At 42.1% G+C, this 18,387-nt stretch overlaps 1 protein-coding gene across 1 annotated transcript in view; it reads right to left on the bottom strand.

Annotated features, from left to right (window-relative positions):
• The window catches only part of LOC146808605 (TRPM8 channel-associated factor homolog), a 234,221-nt gene that overhangs the window by 46,973 nt on the left and 168,861 nt on the right, over positions 1-18,387 (bottom strand). Inside the window, exons 4-6 of the mRNA XM_085623623.1 lie at positions 11,835-11,929; positions 10,125-10,338; positions 8,110-8,349 (exon numbers count right to left, since the gene is read on the bottom strand). Coding sequence (XP_085479749.1) covers positions 8,110-8,349; positions 10,125-10,338; positions 11,835-11,929 — 549 coding nt within the window. The remainder of the gene's footprint in view (positions 1-8,109; positions 8,350-10,124; positions 10,339-11,834; positions 11,930-18,387) is intronic.

The raw sequence follows: 18,387 nt of genomic DNA, 5'->3' as shown, positions 1-18,387 counted from the left end.
GGGGCTTGCTGGAATTTTAACCGGGGCTCATGCACTAGGCAATTCTGTAGGTTCAAACACGAGTGCTCCCAATGTGGCGGTAGACATGCCATCACCCAATGCTTCGCTAAACAGCCTCAAGGGGGTTCAGGGAGTTTTCCAAGGGGTGGAGGGGGATTCCCTCAACTTATGTCAAAGGGCTCATACCCCAATTAATCTGATGCGTTTGCTGCCTTGGTTGGAAGTTTATCCTGATTATGAAGCTGCGTCCAAACTGTTTTGGGGTTTTAAAGAAGGTTTTCGCATTGGCTACCAAGGGCCTCGTGATCACCGTTGGGCTGACAATCTAAAATCTGCTAAGGAACTGCCTCAAGTGGTGCAACGGAAATTGGAGGCTGAAATTCAAGCTGGTCGTGTAGCTGGGCCTTTTATTAAATGCCCCTTGGAGAATTTGATAATATCTCCGTTGGGGGTAGTCCCTAAAAAACGGGTTGGTGAGTTCAGAATGATTTTACACCTGTCATGGCCGGAAGGCCAATCTATTAACGATTTCATTTCCCCTGAGGATTCCAATGTCTCTTATGCGTCCGTGGATGACGCTTTGAGATTGGTACGGGAGGTAGGGGTTGGTGCAGAATTAGCAAAATGTGATATTCAATCGGCCTTCTGTTTACTTCCTATCCATCCATCGGATTTTGAATTGCTAGGTATGTTTTTTAATGGAGCTTTTTACGTTGACAAAGTACTTCCTATGGGGTGCTCAGTGTCTTGTGCCTTGTTTGAAATGTTTAGCACGTTCCTACAATGGTGTTTTTCGGTGAGGAGTGGCCACACACATGTCTGTCATTACTTGGACGATTTTATGTTCATTGGCGATGCACAACTAAAACAATGTCTTAAAGGTCTCGAATTCTTTCAGGACTTGGCTGAGGAGTTTGGTGTTCCGCTTGCTCCTGAAAAAACGGAAGGTCCTTGCACTAAGCTCGTATTTTTGGGCATAGAGATAGACACGGTAACTATGATGGCTAGTTTGCCAACTGCAAAGGTAGAAGAGATCAGGTCTTTTCTTTTGGAGGTTCTTGGTAAGGATAAGATTGAGCTTCGGCAAGTCCAACGGCTTTTGGGCTATCTGAATTTTGCTTGTCGGGTTGTTAGGGCAGGCAGGACTTTTTGCAGAAGTTTGGGTTTTGCGATGTCCGGAGCCTATCTTCCTCACCACAGAATTCGTCTTACCAAAGCCATCAAGGAAGATCTTCGGGTGTGGTTAACCTTTTTGTCAGATTTCAATGGAGTTTCTTTATATTTTCTTGGTGACAATACTATTTGGCAGATACAGATTTTTTCGGATGCCTCTGGAGCACACGGTTTTGGTCTTTTTTGGGAGGGTCGTTGGTGTGCGGAGGCATGGCCACGCCATTGGTTATCACAAGGGCGCAGTATTGCTTTCCTTGAGTTGTTTCCATTAATTGTGGCCCTGATGGTTTGGGGTGTGGAATTCAGTAACAGATGTGTAATGTTCCACATTGATAACATGGCTGTGGTTCAGCTCATAAATAATCAGAAGGCCAAAGATCTAAGGGTGTTGAGGCTTTTGCGTTTTTTCATGTTACTCAGCTTAAAATGCAATATTGTTTTTCGTGCAAAGCACATTCCAGGTGTCAATAATTCAATTGCAGACGCCTTGTCTCGTTCTAATTGGCAGAAATTCCGCAACTTGGCGCCTGGTGCAGACACCTACAAAACTCCAATCCCGCAAGACATCTGGGTGCTGGGGGAATGAGAATCATCGATTTGGTCGAGAAATCGATAGCCCCTGCTACTAGACGCACTTATCTGCAGGCTTGGTCTGAATTTTTAACTTTTATGAGATCACACTGTTTTGAAGGTCCTTTATTGGATTCCAAGTTTTGTATGTTACAGTTTGTTTTATCTTTAGTCAATAAAGGTTTATCACACACAACCATTTCTGGCAAATTGGCTGGGATTTCTTTTTATGGTCAGCTATGGTGGGGTCAAGATTTAGTTGGGGATGTTTTGTTGCGGCGGATGCTCAAAGGTTTGAGCAGGGAGCGGACACAGTCCGGGCCTTTACGAGAACCTATTACTTTTGGATTGTTACAGCAGTTACTAGTTCAATTGCCTTTTTGTTGTTATGACCATTGGGAAGTGTCGCGCTTTCGTCTATGTATGATTTGGTTGTTTTTTGGTGCCTTTCGGGTTTCAGAATTATTGGGGCTGCGAGGACAAATGGGGATTCGGTCCAGTGAAATTGATTTTCAACGTGGGGTGTCAATCAAGTTATTTTTGAAAAAGTCTAAAACTGACCAGTTGGGTAAAGGTGTTAGGGTTAAGTTGAGTGGGAGTGGGGTTCAAGGATGTTGTCCTATTTGGGAATGGGATTCATTTGTAGGTTCCCCTGATTTCATACATGGGCCCATATTTTTGCATCAAGATGGGTCAAAAATTACTGATGCTCATTTATTGGCTGTTTTACGCAAATCCTTGAAGAGGATTGGGAGGGACCCCTTACTTTTTGGGACTCACTCATTTAGGATCGGGGCAGCTACGGAAGCGGCTAAATTGGGCTGGGACTGGGAGGACATTAAGAGGATTGGTAGGTGGAAGTCTGCATGTTGTTCTCGTTATGTCAGACTATGATGGCTTATCCGTTTGCTTTGATACAGGCTAATTTTTACTTTTCTACCTAGGTCGTGCCATCAATTCTTTTTCCTCAAAAATGCGTACTTGGATCATAGGTCATTCCTTCGTCAAGTGGTCTGCTGTTTTTGCAGAACGTCAGATCTACGGCAGGTCGCTCGGACTTCCTAGCAAAGGCCACGAAGTTCTATGGAAGGGTAACGGTGGGATGAGGTGGAGCAAGTTGTTTTCTACGCTATCTGAATTATCAACTGATAGAGGTTTTCCAGACTTGTTAATCATACATTTAGGTGAGAATGATCTTGTACCTTTATCTGGGTTATCGCTTTTGAAACAAATGCAATTGGATCTAGCAGTCATCAAGAACAATTGGGTGGGTACGTCTCTGGTGTGTACCGAATTTATTTATAGACAACAGTGGAGGGGGGCCCGCAATCATTCAGCCATGGAAAAAGCTCGCAAAAAATTAAACCGTGCGATGAAGATTTTTTGCAATGCAATGGGTATTCAGGTTTTGTCTCATGATAACATTACCAGTGTCGAGTATCATCTTTTTCAGGAGGATGGGGTTCATTTATCCCAGTTAGGTCAAGCCTACTATATGATGGAATTACGGGACTTGCTGGCGGGTTTTTGGAATGAGAATCTTTGGTGTGATCATCTTTTAAAGTAGAGTATGTTGTTTTTTTGAGCAATTTTGTTTTTGGGGGTGGGCCAGGGAAACTCTTTGGGTTTTCCTGGGTGGCGGTTTTTTGAGGGTTTGGATAGTCTGGAGCGGGCTTATCCTTCCCTCTGGGGCGGGGGGAGGGTGGAGGAAAAGCTGGACAGGTAAACCAAAATGGGGCAGTACATGGGGTAATTTATGGTAAATTTTGGTTGGGGTATTTTTGGAATTGTTTGTGGCAAAAATGTTTGGGAAGCAATTTGATAATATTTACATGGTCTCAATAAGTGGTTCTTAGTTACCTGTCCTAATAAAGTGACCTTTTTTGCTAAGTCAAAGTTTGGTGTGGTCTGTCTTATTGCGCGATGGGACCCGGGGGGACCGCGGCGTGAGCCGGGTGTCCCCCTGGGAAGGTTCGCGCGATGGTACAGACCACGCAGCGAATCACGTGTTAGGTAGGGGGCGGGGCTTAGGTTTTTCACCGTTGGGAAGGCGTTTAGGCGGGAAACGAGCGCTGAGGCAGGGAGACGGTCGTTTTTTGTGACCCTCCCTCCCACCCTCTTTTTTCTGTAAAAAATATATATATTAATAAAAAAAAATATATATATATATATATATATTAATACAATAAAAAAATATATATACTAATAATAAAAAAAATATATTAATAATAAAAAAAATACAAAAAAAAATATATATATATATAATATATTGATGCATTTTTTGATCTTAAGTCACGTTTAGGACAGGTGACATTTTGTTTCTGTTCATGTGTTTTTCTTTCATGCGGTTTTTTGAGGGTTTGGATAGTCTGGAGCGGGCTTATCCTTCCCTCTGGGGCGGGGGGAGGGTGGAGGAAAAGCTGGACAGGTAAACCAAAATGGTCAAAAAGGAAATGATGCCATTGGGGCAGTACATGGGGTAATTTATGGAAAATTTTGGTTGGGGTATTTTTGGAATTGTTTGTGGCAAAAATGTTTGGGAAGCAATTTGATAATATTTACATTGTCTCAATAAGTGGTTCTTAGTTACCTGTCCTAATAAAGTGACCTTTTTTGCTAAGTCAAAGTTTGGTGTGGTCTGTCTTATTGCGCGAATGGAATTCACAAGTCACATTTTCCTGCCAGCCTCTAAATGACTGGCTTCATACAATGCAAAGGAACAGGTCCCAGTCAGGGGGCAGAGGGAGCGCATGTACTGCACAGTATAAACCTGGTACCGCAGTAATGTAGTTCATAAATTAGTGATGGTGGCAGCAAGGACCCAAAAAGGGCACCTACAGTTCCGGGGGTGGACGTAGCCAGCTGCTATGATCATGAGTCCATCAGCAGCGGCATGCCTGGTATCAGGCGCACCTAAGGCATCGGTTGGTATTAAGTAGGCATGTTGCGCTGTACCGTCCATGGGCGGGGATACGCAATTTCTAAGGAGGGTCAGGGTGCTAGGTATTATTTAGGGTGCCTCATCATCCCATGATACAAAAATTGATGCTGCGCGGGTCATAGAGATTACCAGAAGCCACTGCAGGCCTCTCCTCCCCTCCCCCACACTCGGACAGACAAATGGGCCTATAAAGCCATCACTGCCATTTCTATTTGCCCAGCCAGCGTCCAAATAACTGCACGCGCATTAAACATGCTTGTGTATTGCTTTCTGACTCCTGAGCACACCTCCATGGGATGCCTTTGGCTTCCTTTTGTGTGTTGGTGATTGTTTTTGGGCATAGCTAATAGGTCTCGCCTTGGGGACCTTATAAGTGTTTAGCCATGCAACAGTTGATGTTGTTGCACCAAGGATATTGTGCTGCATAACTAAACACATATAAGGTCCCAAAGGTGAGACCTATTGGCAATGCCAAAGCTTGTTTAATTTTATGGCCAAGCTGGATTAATTCGCTAATTTTACTAAGTCTCTGTAATGACCTGCGACCCAAAGCGCATGTGAACCTTAACTATTATGGTGGGTTAGGAAGTGCTCTCAAGCACTAGCTCCTTCTCTTACCTGTGGTCACTTTCAGCTCATCTAGGACATGGACTATGCATATCGCACAAAATAGGAGCAAGCTCTCCAGGTCTGGTGGCTGTCTGCTAAGTCCCAAGACTCAAGGCAGAGATGGCTCTCACACGCCTCTTGCAAACATGTTCGTCACAATGTGTTCCTATAGCAACTTACGGGCTGTGGGTGACTCGGCTACCCTCCAAAGTGAAGAAATCGATTCTAACAGAGAGTATTGTCATCCCCCATGTCAACCTCCAGCTTTATTTGCCACAATGAACTTGGATTATACTTTCTGAGTGATTTTTTTCGCAGACGGCCAATTCTCTTTTGGATTTCTACCAGGAACTCAGCAGAAGCAAAATTAACTAGAGAGCTAGTTTGAGACTGTTTGGCTTGTGATAAGGGTCTTTTGATCCATGTTTGTTTTGTCAACCTAAGTGAGAAGGTTATGCCCGAACTTGTTCCTGTGCTCACTGGGCCCCTGGTTTCAAGTTAGCCTGGCTGATGAGGGTTGATACCCTAAAACTGGTTCCACGAGGCTTGCTTTCCGGTTCAGGGAGGACCTGGCCTGGCAGTTCGCGCTGGACTATTCCCATGGGGAGCAGGGTCAAGACTGATTTGCATATGGCTGGGTCCAAACTGGGGTGGCATGGTGAGCAAATTCACCATGGTTTTAATCCAGATATGTAACTGGGGGTGAATGTTTGATTTGTTCTACATTCCAGCCATCATTTGTGTGCTTTCTGCTTCATAGTGGGACACTAAAGTCTTACTAGAAGTATGCATTATACGTGAGACAGTAATGCACTCGAACTGTGGCTGTCTCTGCAGTATCTCATTGACCAGTTCCCTGCACCCACAAGAATGAAAATATGATTGGCTCTGACTTTCAGACCCTGCAAGTCTCTCCATGAGTGATACAGAGAGTGCTGGGTGCGCTGGTCGGTGAGAACGATGAGCTGTGGGATTGGATCGAAGGCTTGGATTAGAACAGAAAGGACTGGAAAAAACAAAGATGGAGAAATGGTTTGTGAGACTTAAATAACAGAAGGTCTCCATGCACCTGATAGCATGACAAGCAAGCCTTCCATGCAGCCTGTGTGAATAGATCCAAAGTATATTTTCTAGCTAAGTACCAGTACTTTGTACTCTCTAAAGGCTTTGTCATTATAAGCACAGATATTACTGTAATCTGTAGTTGAAGGTGAAGGCCCATTTTATAATTACAAGTAATCAAACTAATTTTTGGACTGATCTTCAAAATAGTGACTCCTCCACCCCATAGAGTGCAAATTAAAACTGATCTTGCAAGGTGAACTTAACCCAATGAGGTGCACGAACAAAGCACATTTAGTCCATTGTGATTTCTTTAATTTATTCCTCTATTTTGACATCGATACATGCACATAAAAATAGCCAACGTATTTTGTTCTTCAAAAACACACATTTTTGGAACTTCATCAGGGCTTTATATGGCAGAATGCAAAAGTGCCATACGGTCCTGGATCAGAGATAGGATATTCCTTGTAGAGATCTCTTCCAGGCATCATGAAGGAAGGTCTCGGACCGCTTATCAAGGTGGCAAACTTTTACAATTTGGAGCACCACTCCGCTACAAGGAATATCCTATCGCTGATCCAGGACCGTATGGCACATTTGCATTCTGCCATAGAAAGCCCTGATGAAGTTCCAAAAGCTTGTGTTTTTGAGGAACGAAACACGTTGGCTGTTTTTATGAGCATGTATTGATGTCAAAATAAAGGAAGAAATTAAAGAAATTACAACGGACTAAATGTGCTTCGTTCGGTTCACCTCCTTGTGTTAAATTTACATTACGAATCTGTAACCAGTGGCTCCAAAGGGTGACAGGTAACGGAGTACTGTGCATGACCATTCTTAATACGACAGCAGGGATAGAGTGAGGTGCTATCTGTTAGGTCCGTCACCTTGCATCGTCTTTGGCTTATGATCTTGCGAGGTGGACTGACACTTCACTTCAATTTAGACCGGCACCCAAATGTGATGAATGTTTTAATGCTGCTTTCCTAATAACTGATTCAAAAGTTGATTTTAGATTAGAATGTTCTGTGAATGTAAGTGGTAAGTAAAATGTGGACAATAAAATAGCCCACCTAGCTTTATTCCACAACATGGCTATGTTCCCAGACTTAAGGAGTCACGGCAAATGCTGGTTGGCTATGGCTCTAACAGTGGCGAAGGTAACAATATTGCACCACTGGAAATCAGTTTTGCCACTGTCTCATAACACATGGCTCGCTGACATACACAACATGGCCTCTTATGAATGGCTTATCTATAAGCTCAAAGATCAATTGCAGAAGTTTGAGGAGGTCCCAGTCCCCTTCCTCTGTGGTTAGCTGTGGGCATCACCATTACTCAGTGGGTTCCCACTTTGCACCTGTCCCTTGGCTGTTCCATGTTGGCGGAGGCTTCACAGGGGACGGTCTAGGGATCGGACATCACAATTTTCCATTCATTCTTTGATTCCCCCATTTTTGGTTGTAGTATAGGTTCTGAGTAATGTTTTAAGTTCTAACTCTCTTTTTAGACGTTTTCACACATGTTATATCTTGGACCTGCGTGATCTATCATATCTGTATCACTGGTGTATGATGTTTGTATCTGAAAATTGTGTGCAAATTTAATGAAGAATTGAGATTAAAAAAAATCGGTGTGAACTCTAAACTTGCCCTGCTGTGTGGCATGCCCTTGTCCTACCATTAGTGCCACTTGTGTACGAACTGAAGGTGGTAGTGTGCAGGAGTAAAATGGCATGGTGTAGTACTTACCGGCAGATATTTGAACATCTGTCACAATTCTCTCTGGCCTTGAGAAGGGCATAGGGATGGCAGACAGCTCTGCAACTGCTGTCATCATGCGGTCCCACAAGGACATCACGGCACTGGGCTTCTCCACCACTTGAGCGAACTCCGTAGGGACGGTGAGGATGATATTGTCAGTCGCAAACTCTGCCCAAGGGGCAGGGTAGTGCCGAATGGTATCTAGCCAGGCAGAATCAGTGGTTTCTCCTGTAGTAGAGTCAAAGATAATGTTAATGTACTTATTATCCAATCAGAACACCAGGACAAGCCAGCCCCAAGGCATAAATATGAGTTGCTCTCTATATACCCTATTAACTAAACCTCTGAGCATAAGCAAAAAACACAGTGTCAAAGTGGATGCTCCTGAATGCTGAACTGGCTTGTGTGCAGTTCTTTCAGCCAGCGGAGGTTATTCACAAGGAAAAGGAGTAGTGGTCATTTGTTCAGAAAAAAATCTCCTTATTTTGAATTATCTCTGCATCAATTTTAAATTATTGAGACTTAAGGTACTTACTTAGAGTTTTGTCGATGAGATACTCCATCAAAACATGATGGATATCCTGTATGCCATATTACAAGTGGCATAGGCTACAATACACTTTGCAGACGGGACACCAGCCACATTTGTGCAGAGTATCACATCTGGTAAACTCTAAGGCAGAAAGTTCTCAAGGTAAAAAGAAACTTCTCCTTCAGAAAAAAGACCAGTGAAGCAAATAGCCCCAGCCTACTTTTCCAAACCATTAGGTTCTGTTCTAACCTTATCAAACAACCTAAGATTCCAAGCTTGAAAGTCCAGGCAGCAACAATCGCAGAATTCTTCACAATAGAAATAAAGACAATGCACAAATATTTTAATCACCGTCTTTGTCGACCCCGTATTTTGGAAATATCAGCTCCCATATTGAAAATATCAGTGACCTAATGGTCATCTTTTTTAACCTCTTTAAATTGAAGAGCTCCATAGGATTACTATTACCACAAACCCATCAAGGTATAGAGAAGAACGTTTGCTAGAATGCTTAATCAAAACCTGAGCTGGGCATATTCTACCATACTCCTCAAAGTTGTAACACCTCATCAGTGAAAGGGATCTTACTGATAAACAGTCATGCTGCTACTCAAGATGCCAAACTTAGATGCACAAAACCTATGGAATTTCAGACTATTAAAGATTCTGCTGCTTTTTGGCAACATTATTTAGAAAATGGTAACCGCCAAACTCACTATGCATAGAACCAGGAGCAAACTTCGAAATAAACTCCATTACGGATTCCGGATGAAACGTACAGAAATGATCCACCCTCCATACCATAAAGGATATCCTTAAACTCCTCGATGAAGGTGATCCCTGCCTAATTGCACTTTGAGACCTGTGGGCTGCATTGAAGACTGTAAACAATATAACCTTACTGAACATCCTCTATCCCAGAATGGGACCAGGAGGATCAGTCCACGATTAGTTCCAGATATTTCAGTGTGCTTGAACACAACTCATTAATCTCAACTTCTGTGATTTGTCAACTTACCTCTGAAAGAATGAACTCTGCAATGACTGAGTTCATTCTTCTTCTTTCCTAAAGTCTCCACCCACCTGTACAAAAATATATTAGCCTGCTTATGAATCACATTGAATCTGGTACCAGTAGCCAGATCTCTAGTGTTTTCCATTGACAACTCCATACATTGCATTGTTCATATCAATAATCTAAAACAACCACCCACATTCCAATTACATATCCTAGGGAAAACATCCATCCTCCATAGGACTTCAGACCTTTGGCGTGGGCTCTGAAGCTCACATATAGACAGTGGTAATGACATTTTAGCAAGTCACTCTTAACCCACAATTGCACCCTCAAAGCTAACCAACATGTGACAGTCCCTCCTTGTACTAAACATTAAGTGATCAGGCCACATAATGCTAATGCTCTAATAGCCGCTCATTGTAACAGTGTCCAAGCCCTATGCACAATACACACCGTGCTTGTAGAAGGGTGCTCGCACTGCCTTTTTTACGGTGACTGACAAAAGACCAACTTGGCATCCAGCTGGCACCAGGATATAGATGAGGCCGCCCCACAGGTTGGAGATGGTCATCTTCTCACTCTTAACCTCATAGGCCTTGATGACTACGGGTGCGCGAAAGAGTTCCTCTTTACCACTGAGGTTATCCGCTTGGCATCCAATCTGCACCTGTGGGGTCAGGTACATGCAGTCAGCATGTGAAAATGAGGCATGGCTATACTTTTCATCAATCATCGGGAGTGGGGACCATTGGACGACATTATGTCTTCAAGGACGACTCTGTGAAGAAGTTCTGTCATTGTGTGGGCATCACATGTGGTTACAATTGACATCAATCAAGGCTGGTGGGGACCAATGGATCACAGACATCACAGGCAGAATGGAAAGTTTGCACACATTGGGTGAGGAGAATCAGTCATAGTGTGTGAATGGGACAAGCTCCTATTTCACATGAACAGTCATGAGTATGGGTCATCAGACCGCACACAGATGACGATATCTCCACTGGGCTCCATGCACTCTTGTGATTCCAAGACTCTGCTCTCAGAGGAGTATCCTCACAGCAGCTTGGTGGACTGCTCACTGGTCTATCCAACCTCGGATTGCACTAATAAATAGCAATGGTGAAAATATCAATATACAAGAATAACATGAACATAATATCGAAGGACAAAATATTGAAAGGTAAGTACATATAGAGGAAGTTTACATTTATTATTCCTAACTCCACATCTCTGGATCATGAATATATATATATATATATATATATATATATATATATATATATATAGATTTAGGTATAGAAAATCTATATAACTTTTTGGTATTTTGAATTCAGTATTTTGTTCTAGATATTTGAATGCTTCTATCTTCTAGCTCCGATATTCAGGGGGTGCATCCTAACCTAGCAAGAGTACACTATGGGGCATATTTACAAGATGGTGTCAGAGCGCGGCCTTAACCTTCATGGCAAAATGCCGCGCTCCGCTTCTTCTGAAATGCAGAGCTACACCGTCTTTACAACAATAGGGTGCAGTCCTGACTTTCCCCCTGTACTGGCGCTAATTTGACTGCCAGGCACTAATGCAGACACCCTTGCACCATAGTGCACGAGTGTCTGTAGTGCAGGGTAAGATTGTGTATGTGCAGGAAGGGACACCTTCCTGCACATAAACAATCATGCATGGCGTTTTGCTGTTTCTGTGTGTGCTGCACAATGCAGCACAGATAGAAACAGCAAACACGAGGAGAAATAAAGCATTTCTCCTCATTTTGGCATATGGTCTTAATTTTGGTGCTGGGCCATTTTTACGCCACCCTTGTAAAAAAGGGGGCAATATCAAAATCAATGGGTGTTGTGGTGGAATGCCCACTGCAACACCCATTGCCCACCCCTTTACACGCTGTGTAACATGAAAGGGTGCTTTATTTACAAGTGGGAGATAGATACTTATAAAACAATAAGATAAGTGGCTAAAAGCTGCCTTGTGAATAAGGCGCAGCCCCTATTGCCACAACAACGTCAAGAAAAGACGTTGTGGTGGTGATAGGGTCTTGAAAATATTCCTTGTTAGTTGTGTGCAAGGAGTGGGCTATGTTCTTCACAGATCTCACGTTGAGATGACATCGAATGGCAGCTGTTCCCATGTCAAGTACTGTCTTACCTTCAGCTTTGCTCCGATGGCTGCCGGTGGGAATTCGAAGGATGCTCTCTGCTTTGGGTGAAGGTAAAGGCCAGTGCTTCTCCAAGCTGCCGCTCCTGCAAGAGGTCACACATGGTTAGAAGGAACATCATGAGGAAATGCCTAATAGCCCCCCTCCCAAGAGCTGAGCGCTAAATAGACTGAAGATTGTGTTGAATAAACTCACATCAAGTTGAGCCTTAAAAGTACTTACTGCAAAAGTTAATAATGTATGAGTCACATATTGACCTGCAAGGGGCTTCTCCTGCACCTGGAGGAAAGTTCCCCAAACCAGGGCAAGATGTTCATATATACGGTATCACAGATGTTTGTAATATCAATCACATGACCAGATTCTCACCAGAAATACAAGCAGCTGCAGGGATGGGATCATAAACCAGTGCAGAGTCAGCCTGTGTAAGAAACAACATTGAAGCTGGCACAACTCAATCTTGGCAATGCATTGGACACAGAGAGATGCCCTGCAGCTGGTGTGTGTGTCTCTGTGGGAATGTGTGCACATTTGTGGGTGTTAACACTGATGCTTTTTTGCAGTCCCACAAGTGAGGTGGTGTGGTGTTTTTATCCCTGGTATAATGTTGGACCCGGCATAATGGTGGTCATTCTTGCCATATTGTGGGCATTCAGGACATGATGGTCTCATATGAGGCTGGCACTGAAATACTTATGTGAAGATTACGGATGTAGAGTCAAAGGTCCCTGGTGGAGGATCCATCTGACCTCCTGTTGCAAATTCTCTCATTCTGGTTGACTAAATTGTTCTGCAATGCAAGTGACCTGTGACATAGATGAGCCACGTGTTTTTGGATGATTGAGTCCTAGACTCCATTGAGAAGTGGAACTACTCCTAAAAAGTATAACTTGTATTGATCAGGACTCGCACGGGACCTCACCCCCGGGGCTGCAAGGGAGACCTTCCCCAATGCACTCACACACGTGCCCCGTTTCCTGAATGCAGGGTGTGGAAGGCCTCCGTCAGCCAACAGGAAATGCAGCTGGAACATGAGAATGAAAACGCCCCCTTCCCACATGGGCATTGCCATGCTACAACTTCACAAGGATGGGTAAGAGGGAGACCACCCTCCTAGATCTGTCCCTGTTGCTTCATCCACACTTGCTTCTCCATTTTCAGCTCACTCTCTTGTAAATCAAACAACTTTTTGAACGTAGGTAGAGAAAATTCAAAAGTTTGCTCAATGGGCACAGTTACTTCAGAACGTAACGAGGGAGCAGCATCCTTAGCGTCTGATCAGCGAGTGCTTTGCCGCGAAACAGTTCATTTTGGGGAGATCGATGAGTGGCACGTTCAAATATATCAATTTTCAAAAGCAACATTGTAACGATTTTGTGAGCTGAGCACACAGCCATGGGTGACAGGGAGGACTTTGGAAACTTGAGGAGACCATATCTGGGCTGACTGTGATTTTCAACAACTTCCTATAAGGTGCACACAGCCTAGCCAGCCGCCACCAGGTTGCTGACATCATCATAATATATGATCTCACTGTTTTAGTATTGTTTCTGTTATTGGTGCATCACAGAGATATTGTTGGACATATGAGTGAGAACACATTGTGATTCTCGTCTTGTGCAGGTCCCAAAAAAGGCCGGGATCAGAATGGAGTTTGGATGAAGGTGATGTGGGAAGAGAGCAAAAGGAATTCATAGGAGGACAATCTAGTGATGGACAGGAAGGTGCCCCTTCCTGCACATAAACAATCATTAAAAAAATTATGAGTTGCAACTTCTATGTGTGCTGCATAAAGCGGCACTCATAGAAGTTAGAAATCTCCATTTAAGAGCTTGTTTATGGGCTGGAAGGAACAGCTTCCTGCACATAAACAATCATTTGTCCCAACGCAGGCACCCTTGCACTATGGTGCATGGGTGCCTGTGTTTGTGCTAGGCAGCTGAAATTATCACCAACGCAGGGGGAAACGCAGGGCTGCACCATATTGTTGTAAGTACGGAGCAGCCCTGAATTTCAGAAGTGGCAGAGTGCGGCGTTATGCCAAGAAGTCTAACACCGTGCTCCGTCACCTCTTTGTGAATATGCCCCTAAGTAATATAAGTAAATCATGAAACTAAAACTTAGAGTAAAAATAATATACAGGCATAGGCATGTAAATACCATAACCAAAATGCAATTATGAATGTGTACCTATACGGTAATTTTTTTTAAAAAAGTATTACATATTCTATATTTGAAAATGTTACTATTATTTTTTTTTATAATTTAAAGTCAGAAACAACAACATACATCAAATCTCAAAAAAGGAGGCTGTTATAGAGGACACAGATATAGTCAGGAGAGCACCACTAATCAGAAAACAGACTGGAAGTGAGCAAACTATTATTCTAATGCATGCTATGGCAGGGCTACCACTAAAATGACGCCATAGAAAACGTTAGGGAACATAATGACCCCCCCAATATTACAGAAATAGAAGTGAGGACTGTATTGCAGGACCTGAAAGAGGCCAGTTTAAGCTCACAAGAGCCAACAAGAACAATACATATATTTTCAATGTTCATGAAAAGGCAACAGGCCACTTCTCTCCATACCAAACCTAAAAAGATTTATAGCCAGAACATGTGGAACATCAAGGGAAAACACCAGTAGCACCTAAAAGATATGATGAAATAGACATACCCCTATGCATCCTAACACGCATATAAAAGACACCTTCACAATAGAAACACCACAATAATGATAGAAGAATGATAACACATACTACTAACAATGATTTACTTTCATTAACACAATGTAATACAGGGATGATGGATGTCACATTTCACGTGTGCCCTCCACCATTCAGTCAAATTTACCCAATAAATGCTCAATACCAAAATACCAACACCCCATTATTGTACGCACTGTTATCTAACAAAGTGTAAGTTACAGTTACGTTGAAATTTAACACATATGAAGCAGCAAACCAACAAATATAACCCTAAAATATCATAATAGATTGTGTACATGCAAGGATGTCCATTATACTGAGAAGCTGCCCACACCTTGCAATTCAGAGGTACTACTATCACTTTAACTAGAGGACACAGAGGTAGTTACAAAAATCCACCTTGAATATAGAATATGCCACTAACCCAGAACTCACACATGAAATAGTTTTAACATACATCACTATGACAAACGTCACTAAACATTATAACATACTTATTGAATCCCCCATTACCAAAAGTAGGAACAAAACCAGCCCCACTGCTGGATTCATTTGAAGATACTTTGGCTGGCCACCTGTACCAATCAGAACACAGACACCAACCCAAGTATCACATTGCATCATGAAATGTCTACGACAGCACCATGTCCCCAGAAGCAAACAGAAGCAAAGGCACATGATGCAGTGCAGTGGTGGCACAATTCCTTCCAAGAAACATTAGAAGATGCCACCCTGCACTCTTTCAATTTTTAGCGACACGTAAAAAAAAACAACGCTACCAGGAGATAAGGATGGGGCAACCCCTAAACCATACAAATACTATTCACTGACAAAATATCGCCGATTAAAATATACCCATATCAAAATATCAATGTCAAAAATATTGTCATCCTATACTTATCTAGTAAAAAACTGTCATTAAACTAATAATTTTAATCTATATTATAATTTTTGCATTTTTCAAATAATGTAATAATATGTAATAATATAATAAATAACTATTAACAAATATATCAATATATATATATATATATTTTATTTTTTTTCACAGAAAAAAACTGAGGGGCAGATTTACGTTCCCTGGCGCATCCCTGCAAATCAGCAGGGATGCACCAGGGAAGATGAGTCACGCAAGTTTGCCCTTGCGCCACCGCAGATGCGCCGCATTTACAATGCGGTGCATCGTGGCGCAAAGACAAGCAGATGCGTGACGCATCTGCCGGCGTAAGGTTGGTGCAGTGCTGAAGTTGTGTCGCAAGCGCGAAGCAACTCCAGCACTGTTCCAACCTGGCATACCCCTAACATGGTGCGTCACGCCTTACGCCTGCTTGAAGCAGGCGCAAGGATTTGACGCACCAGCGTCGGAAAAGTGACTGCGTGAAATCTTATAGATTTCACTGCGTCACTTTTCCGAGGCTTTTTTCGATGTAACGCCCACCCTGCATACATTAAACCTGACGTGGGTTCAATGAGGCGCAGGACTTTACAACGTGACGCATCTCCCTAGATGCGTCACGTTGTAAATCTGTCGCAGCATGACGCTAGCTTTGCGCCGCCGCTGCGTCACAAAAGTGACGCAACGGTGGCACAAAAGTGGCGCACGGGGCTTGTAAATCTGCCCCATAGGTTTTAGGGGTGTTATAGTTAGCTGGACATTTCACTTGTACAAAACCAGTGAAATTCCCCTAAATCAGCTAACTATAACTCGCGCGCCCGCAATGCACTGCTGATAACGTCACATATTACATCACTCATGACATGGTCAGTGACATCACTCATGACATCTCAAATGACATCACTGATATCATCACTGATGACATCATCCACTGAATGTGTGTTTTTCTGAAATTTAAATATGTTTTATATATGTATATTTCAAGGTCGATGGAAGAATAAATGGGTAAGTAAGGGTCTAAATGGATGATTTTCTTTTGAAAAATTGATTTTATAACTGACTGATTAAGTGTATCCCAGTGAATACATGGGTTAGTAAGTATTGTTTAAATATATAACTATCTGTATCAGTCTCTCACTTTGTGTATAAGTGGCTACAGGGGTTGGTGAGTAGCTACATAAGTGTCTATACAGGTTATTAGTTGTTTTTTTGAGTATCAGTATGAGTGTCTGAGTGTCTTTATGGTTTGGTGGGGGGTATTACGTAGTGCATAGATGCATGAATGAGTGACTCACTGTTTGTATGTATTGAAGACAGCATGTGTGCAAGACTGTATGGGTGGATGAGCGTGTGAATGGGTGTGTTAGTGAGTGAATGACTGTCTCAATAGTGTCTTTATGAGTAATGACATATGTTTTAAACTAGTATATGTGAGTATTGGTGTATATAAGTGAGTATACTTGAGAATGAGAGATTGGAAGAGTTCCTGTATAAATTAGTTTGTGTTTCTATAAATGATTGCTTAAGAGAGTAGGTATGTGTAAGTTTCTGTAGAAGTAAGTTTGGTGGTGTGTGTCTAACTGTTTATGCAAGTAAATGGATGTTTGATACTTTGTTTGCATGTTTGACTATGTGTGTGATTAACTCTATGGATGAGTGTCGGTGTGTAACAGGATGTATAGGTGTATGAGTACATATGATGAGTGAGTACATGTATGGGTGACTGTATAGGACTGTTAGTGAATGAGAGGAGGTGTGTGTAGAACTTGGAATTACTGAACAGGTGTGTTGTAAGTGGTATTGGTATGGCCATTGTTTTGAAAATGTTAATTTCTATTTTTGAGTGTGTGTATCAAAGGTTATATTAGGGTGAGAGGAGGTCTGCCACTCTATCACAAGGATGATGTCATCAGTGATGTCATCAGTGATGTCATTTGAGATGTCATCAGTGATGTCATGAGTGATGTCACTGACCATGTCATGAGTGATGTAATATGTGACGTCATCAGCAGTGCATTGTGGGTGCTTGAGTTATAGTTAGCTGAACTAACTATAACGGGGGAATTTCACTAGTTTTGTACAAGTTAAATGTCCAGCTAACTATAACACCCCTAAAACCTATGTTTTTTTCTGTGAATTTCTAAGGTATTTTAAATGCTAATTCTTAACTATAACATACCTGAAACCTATGGTTTTTTTCACTGAATTTTAAAGGTTTTTTAAATGCTAATTCCTAACTATGACACCCCTGAAACCTATGGTTTTTTCAGTGAATTTCAAAGGTTTTTAAAATGTTAATTCCTAACTACAACATATCTGAAACCTATGGTTTTTTCAGTGAATTTCAAAGGTTTTTTTAATGATAATTTTTAAATATATTAATTGTTATATTTAGTTTTTGATACTGTTTATCTACATTTTGTAAACTATTTATTTTTACATATTTTATTTTTTAAATTACATTACATATCTTTAATATAAATTGACATATTTTTTGAAAAAATATTGAAACTCTATTATTGTTTTTTTATTTTATATTTTTTTTTATATATTTATAATATTTTTGTATTGTTTTTTTTCCAATTTTTTTTTAGGAGTCGCGCTTCCAAAGCATACCTTTCTCGATCACTGCGCGAAACTGTGCTGCCATTTTATGATTGTTGTGTAGGATCCACGTAGGGTGTGCAATGGATGCGTATTTTCCTGCGTGATTGCTATGCGGCTGGTACGCGACTCCAGGCGCATATGCGACACATACGTATTACTTTACGCGACACTCGCGCACTTGCGCGTGATGTCATATACTTGTTCGACGCTTTAGGAGCCACGCACCCAGCGCGTGCACACCAGGGGGCCACGCTGAGCGCGGCGCTGGGTGTGCGACCCCTAATTTTACCGTAAAAAAAAAAATAGCACCTACCACTAATTTCTATTC

The sequence above is a fragment of the Triturus cristatus genome, chromosome 8, assembly GCF_964204655.1.
Source record: "Triturus cristatus chromosome 8, aTriCri1.1, whole genome shotgun sequence".
Classification (NCBI taxonomy): domain Eukaryota; kingdom Metazoa; phylum Chordata; class Amphibia; order Caudata; family Salamandridae; genus Triturus; species Triturus cristatus.
This window is presented reverse-complemented; position numbering and strand designations above follow the sequence as displayed.